Source organism: Ascaphus truei, chromosome 7 (genome assembly GCF_040206685.1).
Source record: "Ascaphus truei isolate aAscTru1 chromosome 7, aAscTru1.hap1, whole genome shotgun sequence".
Taxonomy (NCBI): Eukaryota; Metazoa; Chordata; class Amphibia; order Anura; family Ascaphidae; genus Ascaphus; species Ascaphus truei.
The window spans coordinates 110,905,274-110,923,806 of NC_134489.1; the positions used below are offsets into that span (position 1 = coordinate 110,905,274).

The 18,533-nt window shown below is 53.8% G+C and overlaps 1 protein-coding gene across 1 annotated transcript in view; it reads right to left on the bottom strand.

Annotated features, from left to right (window-relative positions):
• The window catches only part of ITGB5 (integrin subunit beta 5), a 152,774-nt gene that overhangs the window by 34,586 nt on the left and 99,655 nt on the right, over positions 1-18,533 (bottom strand). The window contains exons 7-9 of the mRNA XM_075609898.1: positions 15,750-15,845; positions 14,537-14,626; positions 2,036-2,170 (exon numbers count right to left, since the gene is read on the bottom strand). Coding sequence (XP_075466013.1) covers positions 2,036-2,170; positions 14,537-14,626; positions 15,750-15,845 — 321 coding nt within the window. The remainder of the gene's footprint in view (positions 1-2,035; positions 2,171-14,536; positions 14,627-15,749; positions 15,846-18,533) is intronic.

Genomic DNA, 18,533 nt, shown 5'->3' on the forward strand with positions numbered 1-18,533 from the left:
GCGTGAATATTGTAACAAACACCTGAGGCTGCGGCGCGCTGTCTGCGCTGCACGTGAGCGCAGGGGGGGGGAGTGACGGGGGCGTGAATATTGTAACAAACACCTGAGGCTGCGCCCGCTGTCTGCGCTGCACGTGAGCGCAGGGGGGGGAGTGACGGGGGCGTGAATATTGTAACAAACACCTGAGGCTGCGCCCGCTGTCTGCGCTGCACGTGAGCGCAGGGGGGGGGGGTGACGGGGGCGTTAATATTGTAACAAACACCTGAGGCTGCGCCCGCTGTCTGCGCTGCACGTGAGCGCAGGGGGGGGGGTGACGGGGGCGTGAATATTGTAACAAACACCTGAGGCTGCGCCCGCTGTCTGCGCTGCACGTGAGCGCAGGGGGGGGAGTGACGGGGGGCGTTAATATTGTAACAAACACCTGAGGCTGCGGCCGCTGTCTGCGCTGCACGTGAGCGCAGGGGGGGGAGTGACGGGGGCGTGAATATTGTAACAAACACCTGAGGCTGCGGCCCGCTGTCTGCGCTGCACGTGAGCGCAGGGGGGGGAGTGACGGGGGCGTGAATATTGTAACAAACACCTGAGGCTGCGGCCGCTGTCTGCGCTGCACGTGAGCGCAGGGGGGAGTGACGGGGGCGTGAATATTGTAACAAACACCTGAGGCTGCGGCCGGCTGTCTGCGCTGCACGTGAGCGCAGGGGGGGAGTGACGGGGGCGTGAATATTGTAACAAACACCTGAGGCTGCGCCCGCTGTCTGCGCTGCACGTGAGCGCAGGGGGCGTGAATATTGTAACAAACACCTTGCAGGTCACTGTGCTGTTCAGCTTTTTGGGGCCTACATTTGAAAAGCTAATAAGCATATTGCTAAACGATGTAAATAAATCCATTAGGAACATTACGCAAGGCGTCGCATGGCTGACAGCTTTCATATTTTTGCAAATACAATACTGGCGGCAAAAGTTGTATTTGGAATGAACCTGCTATAGCAACGTTAAACCCTTTAACTACGCAGCCATTATATCTGCATATACTCAGTCACACTCTGGGCTGCGCAGTGTTTAATTGTAGCAAAGTGGCAGTAACATTGCGCAGGTATTCTGATGCAGATTTTGCGACTGTAAAAATGTTTGTCTCGGGGTGGGACCCGCGCTGCCCCTTTAATAACCCGGGGTGGGACCCGCGCTGCCCCTTTAATAACCCGGGGTGGGACCCGCGCTGCCCCTTTAAGGCTGTGAAGGAACACTTCCCATGCGCCTGCCAGACCGGGCCCTTTAATAACCCGGGATGACATCTCGTCTGACTCAGCAGAGCCAGCCAGGACGCCCGCAGGTTGGGAGAGAGATTTAAAGCTGCAGAGCTCTCACAGGGCTCCCTCTGTATGGCAGGGTATCCGTGCACGAGAAACACATCACAAGGACCGTCGCTGATTACAGATTATATATTTGTGTAAAGTATTTCTTTTATCTAACGCTTACACCAGGGGCAGCCAACACCAGTACTCAAGGGCCACCAACAGGTCAGGTTTTCAGGATATCCCTGCATCAGCACAGGTGGCTCAATCGAAGACTGAGACAGGGATATCCTGAAAACCTGTTCTGTTGGTGGCCCTGGAGAATTGGAGTTGGCTGCCCATGTCCTACAGATTTATACTAGTTAATAGACATCCGTTATAGGGTCACTGACTTATAGAAGGCTGTATAGGGCACCAAAGGCTTTCATTTCTATCAGCTCAGCTTTATTTGTAACGAAAGACGGATACTTTGTTATTTGTTCTGTTTCTTTTTAGATTGGGGTTCCTGGAACTCCGCATGGGGCTGGTGTAAAGGGATTGGAAGTAACGGCACCTACCGCCGCTCCGCGCGTCTGGGAAGCCGTGTTTAGGAAATCTGAAAATAGTTCTAACATCAATATATCAATATATCAATATATCATCAATATATCCAGGAGGAGAACAAGAAAATAAAGGGATGTTGTGTTTGGATCATAACCCAGAGACATCATCATTTAAACCGCCCCGCGCACATGGAAACTCACCGTGTCGCCGATCTTCAGACCCGCGCACTTCTTAACTCCAGGATAAGACGAACCGTCCTGGCACGTGGCCGAAAAACTGAGGCTCAGGTCATCGGGACTGTCCGAAACGGTCAGCTCGACCTTAGATCGAATATTCTGAAACATAATAATAATAATAATAATAATAATAATAATAATAATAATAATAATAATAAGGCAGCTACAGTAATAATGATAATATTCAGAAACGCGCATTTCCGTCCTGCCCAGTGCGTCCGCGACACATTTAAAGTGGTTAATAAAGGAAGAAACCGTATTAGTTTCCATAAAATAACGAGGCTTCTTCCTCGTGACCGTTGTGATACATAAAAGAACATTTGGAGGAAGGAATCAATGCCCCGCAGAGCTTACAATCTAAGAGGCATGTCTGGCGGCTGAGACGGAGCACGCTGCACGCAGCCGAGAGCGTCGCGGTCCGCGCGGGTCTTTTCCGTGTGCACGCGACATTGTAGTCATTAATAATATCTACTGAGATGCTCCAAACACGCGGCGCATTTCCAGGTGAGATTAGAGGCTGCTAAGTGGATACGGGGGGGACGGAGTTTGAGGGGTGGGGGGCAGTGACTGGAATAGGGGTCTGGCCCATAATAGAACAGTCGAGTCAAGTGGGCTAGAAAGGAGACTGCCTTGACCAGGAGGAGGGGGATTTAGGGCCTCATGCAGAGAGCAGCGCTATTTGCAATCTCGCCATTTTCCGGAGAAAATCGCGCTAAAAACAGCTGAAAATGGCGAGTTAGGAAAAAAGCGCCATTTTTTTTTCTATTTGAAAATCTCGCCGCGCGGCTGGCGAGAAACTACATTCTCGCCAGTCTGAAAAATATCCGAATTCAGAAAGGCGCGCTCGCCATCTAGCGGCTGTTTTTGGCGCGATTTTCTCCAATTTTCTCCGCCAACTAAAGTTGGCAAGAAGCAGGAGCTCGCCGGCTATAGGGGGGAAAAAAAATGCGCGATTTTTTTTCTCCCTTTCAGCTGCGCGCATCTCCTCATTTACAATTCTCCACATGCAGTAATGCTAAAAATAGCGGACTTCGCCCATTTCTGCATATGGAGAATAAAACTCTCCATTAAAGCTACTTTTTCTTAAACTCTCCAATTTATTCTAGCGCTGCTCTCTGCAAGGGCCCCACAATGAGAGATGTATAGTGGGACTGAGTAATGTAGAGCCTTGAAAAGTGAGGAGACATTAATTCATCACATTGTCCTGAGCTACAATGTATCCATCTCCGAGGATGTCACAAAACCAAATCCTTTGCTATAACACATTATAGTGTCGGCGTTTCGGCAGATCCGGAGGCATTTGCTGCATCTTGCCAACAATCTAATAAAATAAGAGACTTTAATTAGCGAACTTAGGGGGCTATGCACTAAGCTCCGTGCTTTTGCGTCTGTTTGAAATCAAAAATCACGTCCGATACAAAGGGAAGCCGGAGACGCGATTCACTAAGGCCTTGAGGCCATTTTCTCTCAGCCGGGCCAAAAACTGGCTTATCATACGTGCAAGCTTTTCCCTGCTAGCGTTCTTAAACTCCCCGTACGCTAGCTGCTAGAAAAAAAAGCCGCATGTAACATTTGCATGGAGATTCTGTATCTCCATGCAAGGCTGTTACAGGCGATCGTATACTAAATACATACATTTGAATAATAGTGTACATGAGCAGGGGGTCTCCGGAGCTGAACAGCATTGGTTTCAGGTCTGAGGACCCCCTACTTCAGGAGATACAAGCCCCGTTATGGGGTGCCGGTATACCCTGCAGAATTTCAATGTCCCAGTCACGTGACGCGGACGCTTGAAAGTGTGGGGGATACTGGCACCCCATAACCAGGCCTGTATCTCCTGAAGTAGGGGGTCCTCAGACCTGAAACCAATGCTGTTCAGCTCCGGAGACCCCCTGCTCATCTACACTGTGAAACACATGTATATTAAAAAAAGATTTAACAAACATCAATACACGACCCCCCCCCCCCACTCCGCTCTAACACATACAGTACAATAATGTGCAAAATTACTATTATCCAGATATGGATAATAGATTATTTGCCCATTATTAAACACTGCATTAGCATACCTAAATAAAGTAAATAAAAACAGTAGCCAGCTAATCCAATGAATACAAGCAGTAACAACATCAACAATGAATTAATTAAACCATTAACCAATGAAACCAATTAATTCCTAAACCAACTGAAAATGAATAGTAACACTAACCAATCAAACCAATGAATTACTACAACAGTAATGAATGTAAACATTAAAAAACGAAGAAATACATTCAAACAATCTCTGAAGTAAACATAAAACACATTAGCTAACATAATACAACATTAACTACAAACGAACACCAATCGCAAACATTTTATTAGCATTAAGCAGGAAAAAAAAAAAACAATCACATCCACATAAGAAACTGGCATTAAAAAAACCAACAGCAATACCAAGCCACAAATGTCCCCAAATATTGTAATAATAATGTATTAATCTGTACCCTAAAGAGGTACAGATTAATATATTATCAGTCAATGTGCCTCCCCCAAAAAATAAAAAAACACACCCAATGAAGAAACCTGTAAAAAGAGACATTTACAAACATTGAATATGTTACTTACCATTAGAAGCGGTGGCCCTCCCACTCCCGGGGTAACAGGAAGCTCACGTACCTTGAAGGCCTCCAACAGCATCCGATGCCATCCGCCATGAAGATCCGGCTCAGGTACCCCAAACTTCTTTTTTCTTTCTTTAATCTCCTTCTTCTATCTTCATCTGTAACCATTTCTTGTTCTTCTTTATCTTCTTTCTTCATCTGTCAATCCAAAATACCCCATGTTAAATCCCAGCCGATGCTGTCTCGTCGGCTTCTTGGGCTCAAATGAGGCGTCACGGCCTTAAATAGGGCTTGTGACATCACATTTAGCCTCAAAATGGTTAACAGCCACCTGATTGGCTGTTCAAACCATGTTCCGACTTTATTTTTTATTTTTTACATGACGTCACTTAAAGGGAATGATGCCAGCCAATCAGAATGGCTGTGCTTCATTTGCCTTTAAGATGACGTGACGAAGCCGGCGTCACATGGTATTTCAGCCAATCAGATCGTGGGAACCAATTCCACACTCTGATTGGCTGAAATACCATGTGACGCCGGCCATCTTGGATTTAGTGAAGTCATCTTAAAGGCAAATGAAGCACAACCATTCTGATTGGCTAGCATCATTACCTTTAAGTGACGTCATGTAAAAAAATAAAAAAAATAAAGTCGGAACATGGTTTGAACAGCCAATCAGGTGACTTTTAACCATTTTGAGGCTAAATGTGACGTCACAAGCCCTATTTAAGGCCGTGACGCCTCATTTGAGCCCAAGAAGCCGACGAGACAGCATCGGCTGGGATTTAACATGGGGTATTTTGGATTGACAGATGAAGAAAGAAGATAAAGAAGAACAAGAAATGGTTACAGATGAAGATAGAAGACGGTGATTAAAGAAAGAAAAAAAAAGATTGGGGTACCTGAGCCGGATCTTCATGGCGATGGTATCGGATGCTGTTGGAGGCCTTCAAGGTACGTGAGCTTCCTGTTACCCCGGGAGTGGGAGGGCCACCGCTTCTAATGGTAAGTAACATATTCAATGTTTGTAAATTTCTCTTTTTACAGGTTTCTTCATTGGATGTGTTTCTTGATTTTTTTGGGGGAGGCACATTGACTGATAATATATTAATCTGTACCACTTTAGGGTAAAGATTAATACATTATTATGCCAATATTTGGGGGGCATTTGTAGCTTGGTATTGCTGTTGGTTTTTTTAATTTAAATTTCTTATGTGGATGTGATTGTTTTTTTTTCCTTCTTTATACCTTGATATTAACATGTCCCCGATATTTGGAGTGATTCATCACAAGGTAACCTCCGGTGTATATCTCTGCGGCGCAGGTACATGCAGAATCTCCGCGCTCGCAGCTCGGAACATTAAACTCGCAGTCCGACCTCCTAACCTCCGGTGTATATCTCTGCGGCGCAGGTACATGCAGAATCTCCGCGCTCGCAGCTCGGAACATTAAACTCGCAGTCCAACCTCCTAACCTCCGGTGTATATCTCTGCGGCGCAGGTACATGCAGAATCTCCGCGCTCGCAGCTCGGAACATTAAACTCGCAGTCCGACCTCCTAACCTCCGGTGTATATCTCTGCGGCGCAGGTACATGCAGAATCTCCGCGCTCGCAGCTCGGAACATTAAACTCGCAGCCCGACCTCCTAACCTCCGGTGTATATCTCTGCGGCGCAGGTACATGCAGAATCTCCGCTCTCGCAGCTCGGAACATTAAACTCGCAGTCCGACCTCCTAACCTCCGGTGTATATCTCTGCGGCGCAGGTACATGCAGAATCTCCGCGCTCGCAGCTCGGAACATTAAACTCGCAGTCCCCGACCTCCTAACCTCCGGTGTATATCTCTGCGGCGCAGGTACATGCAGAACCTCCGCTCTCGCAGCTCGGAACATTAAACTCGCAGTCCGACCTCCTAACCTCCGGTGTATATCTCTGCGGCGCAGGTACATGCAGAATCTCCGCTCTCGCAGCTCGGAACATTAAACTCGCAGTCCGACCTCCTAACCTCCGGTGTATATCTCTGCGGCGCAGGTACATGCAGAATCTCCGCGCTCGCAGCTCGGAACATTAAACTCGCAGTCCCCGACCTCCTAACCTCCGGTGTATATCTCTGCGGCGCAGGTACATGCAGAACCTCCGCTCTCGCAGCTCGGAACATTAAACTCGCAGTCCGACCTCCTAACCTCCGGTGTATATCTCTGCGGCGCAGGTACATGCAGAATCTCCGCGCTCGCAGCTCGGAACATTAAACTCGCAGTCCCCGACCTCCTAACCTCCGGTGTATATCTCTGCGGCGCAGCTACATGCAGAATCTCCGCGCTCGCAGCTCGGAACATTAAACTCGCAGTCCAACCTCCGGTGTATATCTCTGCGGCGCAGGTACATGCAGAATCTCCGCTCTCGCAGCTCGGAACATTAAACTCGCAGTCCGACCTCCTAACCTCCGGTGTATATCTCTGCGGCGCAGGTACATGCAGAATCTCCGCTCTCACAGCTCGGAACATTAAACTCGCAGTCCGACCTCCTAACCTCCGGTGTATATCTCTGCGGCGCAGGTACATGCAGAATCTCCGCTCTCGCAGCTCGGAACATTAAACTCGCAGTCCGACCTCCTAACCTCCGGTGTATATCTCTGCGGCGCAGGTACATGCAGAATCTCCGCGCTCGCAGCTCGGAACATTAAACTCGCAGTCCAACCTCCTAACCTCCGGTGTATATCTCTGCGGCGCAGGTACATGCAGAATCTCCGCGCTCGCAGCTCGGAACATTAAACTCGCAGTCCGACCTCCTAACCTCCGGTGTATATCTCTGCGGCGCAGGTACATGCAGAATCTCCGCGCTCGCAGCTCGGAACATTAAACTCGCAGCCCGACCTCCTAACCTCCGGTGTATATCTCTGCGGCGCAGGTACATGCAGAATCTCCGCTCTCGCAGCTCGGAACATTAAACTCGCAGTCCGACCTCCTAACCTCCGGTGTATATCTCTGCGGCGCAGGTACATGCAGAATCTCCGCGCTCGCAGCTCGGAACATTAAACTCGCAGTCCCCGACCTCCTAACCTCCGGTGTATATCTCTGCGGCGCAGGTACATGCAGAACCTCCGCTCTCGCAGCTCGGAACATTAAACTCGCAGTCCGACCTCCTAACCTCCGGTGTATATCTCTGCGGCGCAGGTACATGCAGAATCTCCGCTCTCGCAGCTCGGAACATTAAACTCGCAGTCCGACCTCCTAACCTCCGGTGTATATCTCTGCGGCGCAGGTACATGCAGAATCTCCGCGCTCGCAGCTCGGAACATTAAACTCGCAGTCCCCGACCTCCTAACCTCCGGTGTATATCTCTGCGGCGCAGGTACATGCAGAACCTCCGCTCTCGCAGCTCGGAACATTAAACTCGCAGTCCGACCTCCTAACCTCCGGTGTATATCTCTGCGGCGCAGGTACATGCAGAATCTCCGCGCTCGCAGCTCGGAACATTAAACTCGCAGTCCCCGACCTCCTAACCTCCGGTGTATATCTCTGCGGCGCAGCTACATGCAGAATCTCCGCGCTCGCAGCTCGGAACATTAAACTCGCAGTCCAACCTCCGGTGTATATCTCTGCGGCGCAGGTACATGCAGAATCTCCGCTCTCGCAGCTCGGAACATTAAACTCGCAGTCCGACCTCCTAACCTCCGGTGTATATCTCTGCGGCGCAGGTACATGCAGAATCTCCGCTCTCACAGCTCGGAACATTAAACTCGCAGTCCGACCTCCTAACCTCCGGTGTATATCTCTGCGGCGCAGGTACATGCAGAATCTCCGCTCTCGCAGCTCGGAACATTAAACTCGCAGTCCGACCTCCTAACCTCCGGTGTATATCTCTGCGGCGCAGGTACATGCAGAATCTCCGCGCTCGCAGCTCGGAACATTAAACTCCCAGTCCGACCTCCTAACCTCCGGTGTATATCTCTGCGGCGCAGGTACATGCAGAATCTCCGCGCTCGCAGCTCGGAACATTAAACTCGCACTCCCCGACCTCCTAACCTCCGGTGTATATCTCTGCGGCGCAGGTACATGCAGAATCTCCGCTCTCGCAGCTCGGAACATTAAACTCGCAGTCCGACCTCCTAACCTCCGGTGTATATCTCTGCGGCGCAGGTACATGCAGAATCTCCGCGCTCGCAGCTCGGAACATTAAACTCGCAGTCCGACCTCCTAACCTCCGGTGTATATCTCTGCGGCGCAGGTACATGCAGAATCTCCGCGCTCGCAGCTCGGAACATTAAACTCGCAGTCCGACCTCCTAACCTCCGGTGTATATCTCTGCGGCGCAGGTACATGCAGAATCTCCGCGCTCGCAGCTCGGAACATTAAACTCGCAGTCCGACCTCCTAACCTCCGGTGTATATCTCTGCGGCGCAGGTACATGCAGAATCTCCGCGCTCGCAGCTCGGAACATTAAACTCGCACTCCCCGACCTCCTAACCTCCGGTGTATATCTCTGCGGCGCAGGTACATGCAGAATCTCCGCGCTCGCAGCTCGGAACATTAAACTCGCAGTCCGACCTCCTAACCTCCGGTGTATATCTCTGCGGCGCAGGTACATGCAGAATCTCCGCTCTCCCAGCTCGGAACATTAAACTCGCAGTCCGACCTCCTAACCTCCGGTGTATATCTCTGCGGCGCAGGTACATGCAGAATCTCCGCTCTCGCAGCTCGGAACATTAAACTCGCAGTCCGACCTCCTAACCTCCGGTGTATATCTCTGCGGCGCAGGTACATGCAGAATCTCCGAGCTCGCAGCTCGGAACATTAAACTCGCAGTCCGACCTCCTAACCTCCGGTGTATATCTCTGCGGCGCAGGTACATGCAGAATCTCCGCTCTCGCAGCTCGGAACATTAAACTCGCAGTCCGACCTCCTAACCTCCGGTGTATATCTCTGCGGCGCAGGTACATGCAGAATCTCTGAGCTCGCAGCTCGGAACATTAAACTCGCAGTCCCCGACCTCCTAACCTCCGGTGTATATCTCTGTGGCGCAGGTACATGCAGAATCTCCGCGCTCGCAGCTCGGAACATTAAACTCGCAGTCCGACCTCCTAACCTCCGGTGTATATCTCTGTGGCGCAGGTACATGCAGAATCTCCGCGCTCGCAGCTCGGAACATTAAACTCGCAGTCCGACCTCCTAACCTCCGGTGTATATCTCTGCAGCGCAGGTACATGCAGAATCTCCGCTCTCGCAGCTCGGAACATTAAACTCGCAGTCCGACCTCCTAACCTCCGGTGTATATCTCTGCGGCGCAGGTACATGCAGAATCTCCGCGCTCGCAGCTCGGAACATTAAACTCGCAGTCCGACCTCCTAACCTCCGGTGTATATCTCTGCGGCGCAGGTACATGCATAATCTCTGTGCTCGCAGCTCGGAACATTAAACTCGCAGTCCGACCTCCTAACCTCCGGTGTATATCTCTGCGGCGCAGGTACATGCAGAATCTCCGCGCTCGCAGCTCGGAACATTAAACTCGCAGTCCGACCTCCTAACCTCCGGTGTATATCTCTGCGGCGCAGGTACATGCAGAATCTCCGCGCACGCAGCTCGGAACATTAAACTCGCAGTCCGACCGCCTAACCTCCGGTGTATATCTCTGCGGCGCAGGTACATGCAGAATCTCCGCTCTCGCAGCTCGGAACATTAAACTCGCAGTCCGACCTCCTAACCTCCGGTGTATATCTCTGCGGCGCAGGTACATGCAGAATCTCCGCGCTCGCAGCTCGGAACATTAAACTCGCAGTCCGACCTCCTAACCTCTGGTGTATATCTCTGCGGCGCAGGTACATGCAGAATCTCCGCTCTCACAGCTCGGAACATTAAACTCGCAGTCCGACCTCCTAACCTCCGGTGTATATCTCTGCGGCGCAGGTACATGCAGAATCTCCGCGCTCGCAGCTCGGAACATTAAACTCGCAGTCCGACCTCCGGTGTATATCTCTGCGGCGCAGGTACATGCAGAATCTCCGCGCTCGCAGCTCGGAACATTAAACTCGCAGTCCGACCTCCTAACCTCCGATGTATATCTCTGCGGCGCAGGTACATGCAGAATCTCTGCGCTCGCAGCTCGGAACATTAAACTCGCAGTCCGACCTCCTAACCTCCGGTGTATATCTCTGCGGCGCAGGTACATGCAGAATCTCCGCGCTCGCAGCTCGGAACATTAAACTCGCAGTCCGACCTCCTAACCTCCGGTGTATATCTCTGCGGCGCAGGTACATGCAGAATCTCCGCGCTCGCAGCTCGGAACATTAAACTCGCAGTCCGACCTCCTAACCTCCGATGTATATCTCTGCGGCGCAGGTACATGCAGAATCTCTGCGCTCGCAGCTCGGAACATTAAACTCGCAGTCCGACCTCCTAACCTCCGGTGTATATCTCTGCGGCGCAGGTACATGCAGAATCTCTGCGCTCGCAGCTCGGAACATTAAACTCGCACTCCCCGACCTCCTAACCTCCGGTGTATATCTCTGCGGCGCAGGTACATGCAGAATCTCCGCGCTCGCAGCTCGGAACATTAAACTCGCAGTCCGACCTCCTAACCTCCGGTGTATATCTCTGCGGCGCAGGTACATGCAGAATCTCCGCTCTCCCAGCTCGGAACATTAAACTCGCAGTCCGACCTCCTAACCTCCGGTGTATATCTCTGCGGCGCAGGTACATGCAGAATCTCCGCTCTCGCAGCTCGGAACATTAAACTCGCAGTCCGACCTCCTAACCTCCGGTGTATATCTCTGCGGCGCAGGTACATGCAGAATCTCCGAGCTCGCAGCTCGGAACATTAAACTCGCAGTCCGACCTCCTAACCTCCGGTGTATATCTCTGCGGCGCAGGTACATGCAGAATCTCCGCTCTCGCAGCTCGGAACATTAAACTCGCAGTCCGACCTCCTAACCTCCGGTGTATATCTCTGCGGCGCAGGTACATGCAGAATCTCTGAGCTCGCAGCTCGGAACATTAAACTCGCAGTCCCCGACCTCCTAACCTCCGGTGTATATCTCTGTGGCGCAGGTACATGCAGAATCTCCGCGCTCGCAGCTCGGAACATTAAACTCGCAGTCCGACCTCCTAACCTCCGGTGTATATCTCTGTGGCGCAGGTACATGCAGAATCTCCGCGCTCGCAGCTCGGAACATTAAACTCGCAGTCCGACCTCCTAACCTCCGGTGTATATCTCTGCAGCGCAGGTACATGCAGAATCTCCGCTCTCGCAGCTCGGAACATTAAACTCGCAGTCCGACCTCCTAACCTCCGGTGTATATCTCTGCGGCGCAGGTACATGCAGAATCTCCGCGCTCGCAGCTCGGAACATTAAACTCGCAGTCCGACCTCCTAACCTCCGGTGTATATCTCTGCGGCGCAGGTACATGCATAATCTCTGTGCTCGCAGCTCGGAACATTAAACTCGCAGTCCGACCTCCTAACCTCCGGTGTATATCTCTGCGGCGCAGGTACATGCAGAATCTCCGCGCTCGCAGCTCGGAACATTAAACTCGCAGTCCGACCTCCTAACCTCCGGTGTATATCTCTGCGGCGCAGGTACATGCAGAATCTCCGCGCACGCAGCTCGGAACATTAAACTCGCAGTCCGACCGCCTAACCTCCGGTGTATATCTCTGCGGCGCAGGTACATGCAGAATCTCCGCTCTCGCAGCTCGGAACATTAAACTCGCAGTCCGACCTCCTAACCTCCGGTGTATATCTCTGCGGCGCAGGTACATGCAGAATCTCCGCGCTCGCAGCTCGGAACATTAAACTCGCAGTCCGACCTCCTAACCTCTGGTGTATATCTCTGCGGCGCAGGTACATGCAGAATCTCCGCTCTCACAGCTCGGAACATTAAACTCGCAGTCCGACCTCCTAACCTCCGGTGTATATCTCTGCGGCGCAGGTACATGCAGAATCTCCGCGCTCGCAGCTCGGAACATTAAACTCGCAGTCCGACCTCCGGTGTATATCTCTGCGGCGCAGGTACATGCAGAATCTCCGCGCTCGCAGCTCGGAACATTAAACTCGCAGTCCGACCTCCTAACCTCCGATGTATATCTCTGCGGCGCAGGTACATGCAGAATCTCTGCGCTCGCAGCTCGGAACATTAAACTCGCAGTCCGACCTCCTAACCTCCGGTGTATATCTCTGCGGCGCAGGTACATGCAGAATCTCCGCGCTCGCAGCTCGGAACATTAAACTCGCAGTCCGACCTCCTAACCTCCGGTGTATATCTCTGCGGCGCAGGTACATGCAGAATCTCCGCGCTCGCAGCTCGGAACATTAAACTCGCAGTCCGACCTCCTAACCTCCGATGTATATCTCTGCGGCGCAGGTACATGCAGAATCTCTGCGCTCGCAGCTCGGAACATTAAACTCGCAGTCCGACCTCCTAACCTCCGGTGTATATCTCTGCGGCGCAGGTACATGCAGAATCTCTGCGCTCGCAGCTCGGAACATTAAACTCGCACTCCCCGACCTCCTAACCTCCGGTGTATATCTCTGCGGCGCAGGTACATGCAGAATCTCCGCGCTCGCAGCTCGGAACATTAAACTCGCAGTCCGACCTCCTAACCTCCGGTGTATATCTCTGCGGCGCAGGTACATGCAGAATCTCCGCGCTCGCAGCTCGGAACATTAAACTCGCAGTCCGACCTCCTAACCTCCGGTGTATATCTCTGCGGCGCAGCTACATGCAGAATCTCCGCGCTCGCAGCTCGGAACATTAAACTCGAACTCTCCGACTTACATTTTATTCCAGTCATTTCCTTCACTTCTAATTACACTTTAGTCTGAAAATTTCCATTTCTAAGAAAACATGTAATATAATATATGTGCCAGGAGGAAAAAAGATTCAGAGAGACAGGCACGAAAGAGAGAGAGAGAGAGACAGGCAGAGACACAGAGAGACAGAGACAGGCAGAGACGCAGAGAGACAGAGACAGGCATGAGAGAGATAGGCAGAGAAAGAGAGAGACAGAGAGACAGCCAGAGAGAGAAAGAGACAGGCAGGAGAGAGCGAGAGAGACACGAGAGGGAGAGAGAGAGAGACAGGCAGAGATAGAGAGAGAGAGACAGGCAGGAGAGAGAGAGACAGGCAGGAGAGAGAGAGAGAGACAGGCAGGAGAGAGCGAGAGAGAGACTGGCACAAGAGAGAGAGAGCGAGAGGCAGAGAGAGAGAGGCAGAGAGAGAAACAGACAGGTACAGAGAGAGAGACAGGCAGAGAGAGAAAGAGCGAGAGTGAGACAGGCAGAGAGAGAGACAGGCAGACAGAGACAGGCAGACAGAGAGACAGGCAGACAGAGAGAAAGAGACAGGCAGAGGGAGAAAGAGACAGGCAGAGGGAGAAAGAGACAGGCAGAGGGAGAAAGAGACAGGCAGAGGGAGAAACAGACAGGCAGACAGAGATAGACAGCAGGCAAAGAGAGACAGGCAGACAGAGAGAGAGAGAGACAGGCAGACAGAGAGAGAGACAGGCAGATAGAGAGACAGGCAGACAGAGAGAGAGACAGGCAGAGGGAGAAACAGACAGGCAGACAGAGATAGACAGCAGGAAAGAGAGACAGGCAGAGAGAGAGAGAGAGACAGGCAGACAGAGAGAGAGAGACAGGCAGACAGAGAGACAGGCAGAGAGAGAGAGAACTGCTTGAGACGAGAGAAGCATTGCACACACGGATACACTGTATGGTGAAGAGATTTGAACTGTTAACAAGTGACAGGGACACTTATCAGAATTCTGCCTTTAGAGACTGCTCTCTACGTGAGCTCTCAGTACTGATCTGGAATGTGGCCCTCCCACTCTAGCAGTGGTAATGATGCGATACAAAGTAAGAATGACTCACGTTGTAAGCGTTAATAATCAGCTGGATAATGTTCTGCGAGTCCTGGTCCAGAATCTCCACCGTGGCCCCGGGAATCAGAGACGTAAAGTTCTGCAGGAAACGGAGACGCGGAGATTAGCCGCAGCGCCTCCCGGGGAGAAAAGCTCGGCATTATACAGTATTAGTATCACTGTGCACATCCAGCGCACACTGCACACTGCAGGGGAACTCTAACACACACCCCTGCCGGGTCTGCCAGGCTGGTTTAGGGGATAATTACCCACTCTGCTCTCGACACCCCCATTATCAGACCGCCCTCTACGTGTTAGTTATGGGGTGAGGGAGGCAGTAATTACTGGGGCACCAATGCGTTAGATTTTGGAGAGGGGGTATCTCTTAAACTTCTGCTTTGCCCCACCAGCACTGATGTGGTTAATAAGTGAACCTATTATTTATTCCTCCCCCTCCCTGCTCCTGCCCCTGCCCCGAGGCCCCTGCTCCTGCCCCGGGGCTGGCTTATGCAGGGAGCTAGTTTAAACCAGCAGTCCGGGGGCCACACCCTCACTTATCGGCTCTGTGAGGCTTAACTTCTTTCCCAGACACCAGGGAACGGAGCCGCGGCACGGAGGGAAAATCTGCAGCGTGTGAACCCCACATCCGTAAGGGGGCACCCCACATCTGTACAAGGGCACCCCACATCCGTACGGGGGCACCCCACATCCGTAACTAACTAATGCATCAGCGGTGGGAATAATCGCTGCCCGAACGCAGACATGCTGCAATGCTAATCACTAATCACTAATATTTGGGGTGTCTCGCCCTTTCAGGGGGTGTTAATATCTGATGCTTTAGGAGAAATATTAAAGGGTCCGGGGGCTTAAAATGGAGCTCTCTCCGGAGCCCCGCGCAGTCTGAGCTAACCTCGGTATACAGCCTTCTGAGGGCTGGGGAGGGATTCATCCCAAGCGCGACATTGGGCTTTTGTATCATTATATCGAGCACCGTTACTTCGACTGAGCCACTGACTGAGCCACCTGCGCTGAAGCAGGGATATCCCAAAAACCTGACCTATTGGTGGCCCTTAAGGACTGGAGTTGTCCACCCCTGTGCTAAACTAGTCCCAGATGAACCAGTCCCTAACTTTACGGGTAGTCCGAGGCCCGCAGCATGTCTCGGTAAGCGCAGGACTGTCGCTGCGGTGTTTCCGGCTGTCGCAGTGGCGTTTCCGGGTTACCTTGTAGAGCACGTAATGACTTTTCGTCACAGCGAATATCAGGTGGATGTTATTCTCCGACAGTTTCTCCCCGAGCAGCGCGAGCGACGGGTAATCCTGGGGAGACAGAACGCGCCGCGCGTTACACAGAGACCCCAAAGGGAAGCAGCGTCCCATGTGACCGTCACCCAAATTCCAGCATCCCAGATCCCAGCCAACACAGACACGCTCACGCTCGCCCCTTCACTGCCGGAGAACCGCACGCGGCCACGGACTTAAACACACAGACACGCTCACGCTCGCCCCTTCACTGCCGGAGCGCCGCACGCTGCCAGGGAATTAAACACACACACACGCTCACGCTCGCCCCTTCACTGCCGGAGAACCGCACGCGGCCACGGACTTAAACACACAGACACGCTCACGCTCGCCCCTTCACTGCCGGAGCGCCGCACGCGGCCACGGAGTTAAACACACAGACACGCTCACGCTCGCCCCTTCACTGCCGGAGCGCCGCACGCGGCCAATGAGTTAAACACACAGACACGCTCACGCTCGCCCCTTCACTGCCGGAGAACCGCACGCGGCCACGGACTTAAACACACAGACACGCTCACGCTCGCCCCTTCACTGCCGGAGAACCGCACGCGGCCACGGAGTTAAACACACAGACACGCTCACGCTCGCCCCTTCACTGCCGGAGCGCCGCACGCGGCCACGGACTTAAACACACAGACACGCTCACGCTCGCCCCTTCACTGCCGGAGCGCCGCACGCTGCCAGGGAATTAAACACACAGACACGCTCACGCTCGCCCCTTCACTGCCGGAGCGCCGCACGCGGCCACGGAGTTAAACACACAGACACGCTCACGCTCACCCCTTCACTGCCGGAGCGCCGCACGCGGCCACGGAGTTAAACACAAAGACACGCTCACGCTCGCCCCATCACTGCCGGAGCGCCGCACGCGGCCACGGAGTTAAACACACAGACACGCTCACGCTCGCCCCTTCACTGCCGGAGCGCCGAACGCGGCCACGGAGTTAAACACACAGACACGCTCACGCTCGCCCCTTCACTGCCGGAGCGCCGCACGCGGCCACGGAGTTAAACACACAGACACGCTCACGCTCGACCCTTCACTGCCGGAGCGCCGCACGCTGCCAGGGAATTAAACACACAGACACGCTCACGCTCGCCCCTTCACTGCCGGAGCGCCGCACGCGGCCACGGAGTTAAACACACAGACACGCTCACGCTCACCCCTTCACTGCCGGAGCGCCGCACGCGGCCACGGAGTTAAACACACAGACACGCTCACGCTCGCCCCATCACTGCCGGAGCGCCGCACGCGGCCACGGAGTTAAACACACAGACACGCTCACGCTCGCCCCTTCACTGCCGGAGCGCCGAACGCGGCCACGGAGTTAAACACACAGACACGCTCACGCTCGCCCCTTCACTGCCGGAGCGCCGCACGCGGCCACGGAGTTAAACACACAGACACGCTCACGCTCGCCCCTTCACTGCCGGAGCGCCGAACGCGGCCACGGAGTTAAACACACAGACACGCTCACGCTCGCCCCTTCACTGCCGGAGCGCCGCACGCGGCCACGGAGTTAAACACACAGACACGCTCACGCTCGCCCCTTCACTGCCGGAGCGCCGCACGCGGCCACGGAGTTAAACACACAGACACGCTCACGTTCGCCCCTTCACTGCCGGAGCGCCGCACGCGGCCACGGAGTTAAACACACAGACACGCTCACGCTCGCCCCTTCACTGCCGGAGCGCCGAACGCGGCCACGGAGTTAAACACACAGACACGCTCACGCTCGCCCCTTCACTGCCGGAGCGCCGCACGCGGCCACGGAGTTAAACACACAGACACGCTCACGCTCGCCCCTTCACTGCCGGAGCGCCGCACGCGGCCACGGAGTTAAACACACAGACACGCTCACGCTCGCCCCTTCACTGCCGGAGCGCCGCACGCGGCCACGGAGTTAAACACACAGACACGCTCACGCTCGCCCCTTCACTGCCGGAGCGCCGAACGCGGCCACGGAGTTAAACACACAGACACGCTCACGCTCGCCCCTTCACTGCCGGAGCGCCGCACGCGGCCAAGGAGTTAAACACACAGACACGCTCACGCTCGCCCCTTCACTGCCGGAGCGCCGAACGCGGCCACGGAGTTAAACACACAGACACGCTCACGCTCGCCCCTTCACTGCCGGAGCGCCGCACGCGGCCACGGAGTTAGACACACAGACACGCTCACGCTCGCCCCTTCACTGCCGGAGCGCCGCACGCGGCCACGGAGTTAAACACACAGACACGCTCACGCTCGCCCCTTCACTGCCGGAGCGCCGCACGCGGCCACGGAGTTAAACACACAGACACACTCACGCTCGCCCCTTCACTGCCGGAGCGCCGCACGCGGCCAAGGAGTTAAACACACAGACACGCTCACGCTCGCCCCTTCACTGCCGGAGCTCCGCACGCGGCCAAGGAGTTAAACACACAGACACACTCACGCTCGCCCCTTCACTGCCGGAGCGCCGCACGCGGCCACGGAGTTAAACACACAGACACGCTCACGCTCGCCCCTTCACTGCCGGAGCGCCGCACGCGGCCACGGAGTTAGACACACAGACACGCTCACGCTCGCCCCTTCACTGCCGGAGCGCCGCACGCGGCCACGGAGTTAGACACACAGACACGCTCACGCTCGCCCCTTCACTGCCGGAGCGCCGCACGCGGCCACGGAGTTAGACACACAGACACGCTCACGCTCGCCCCTTC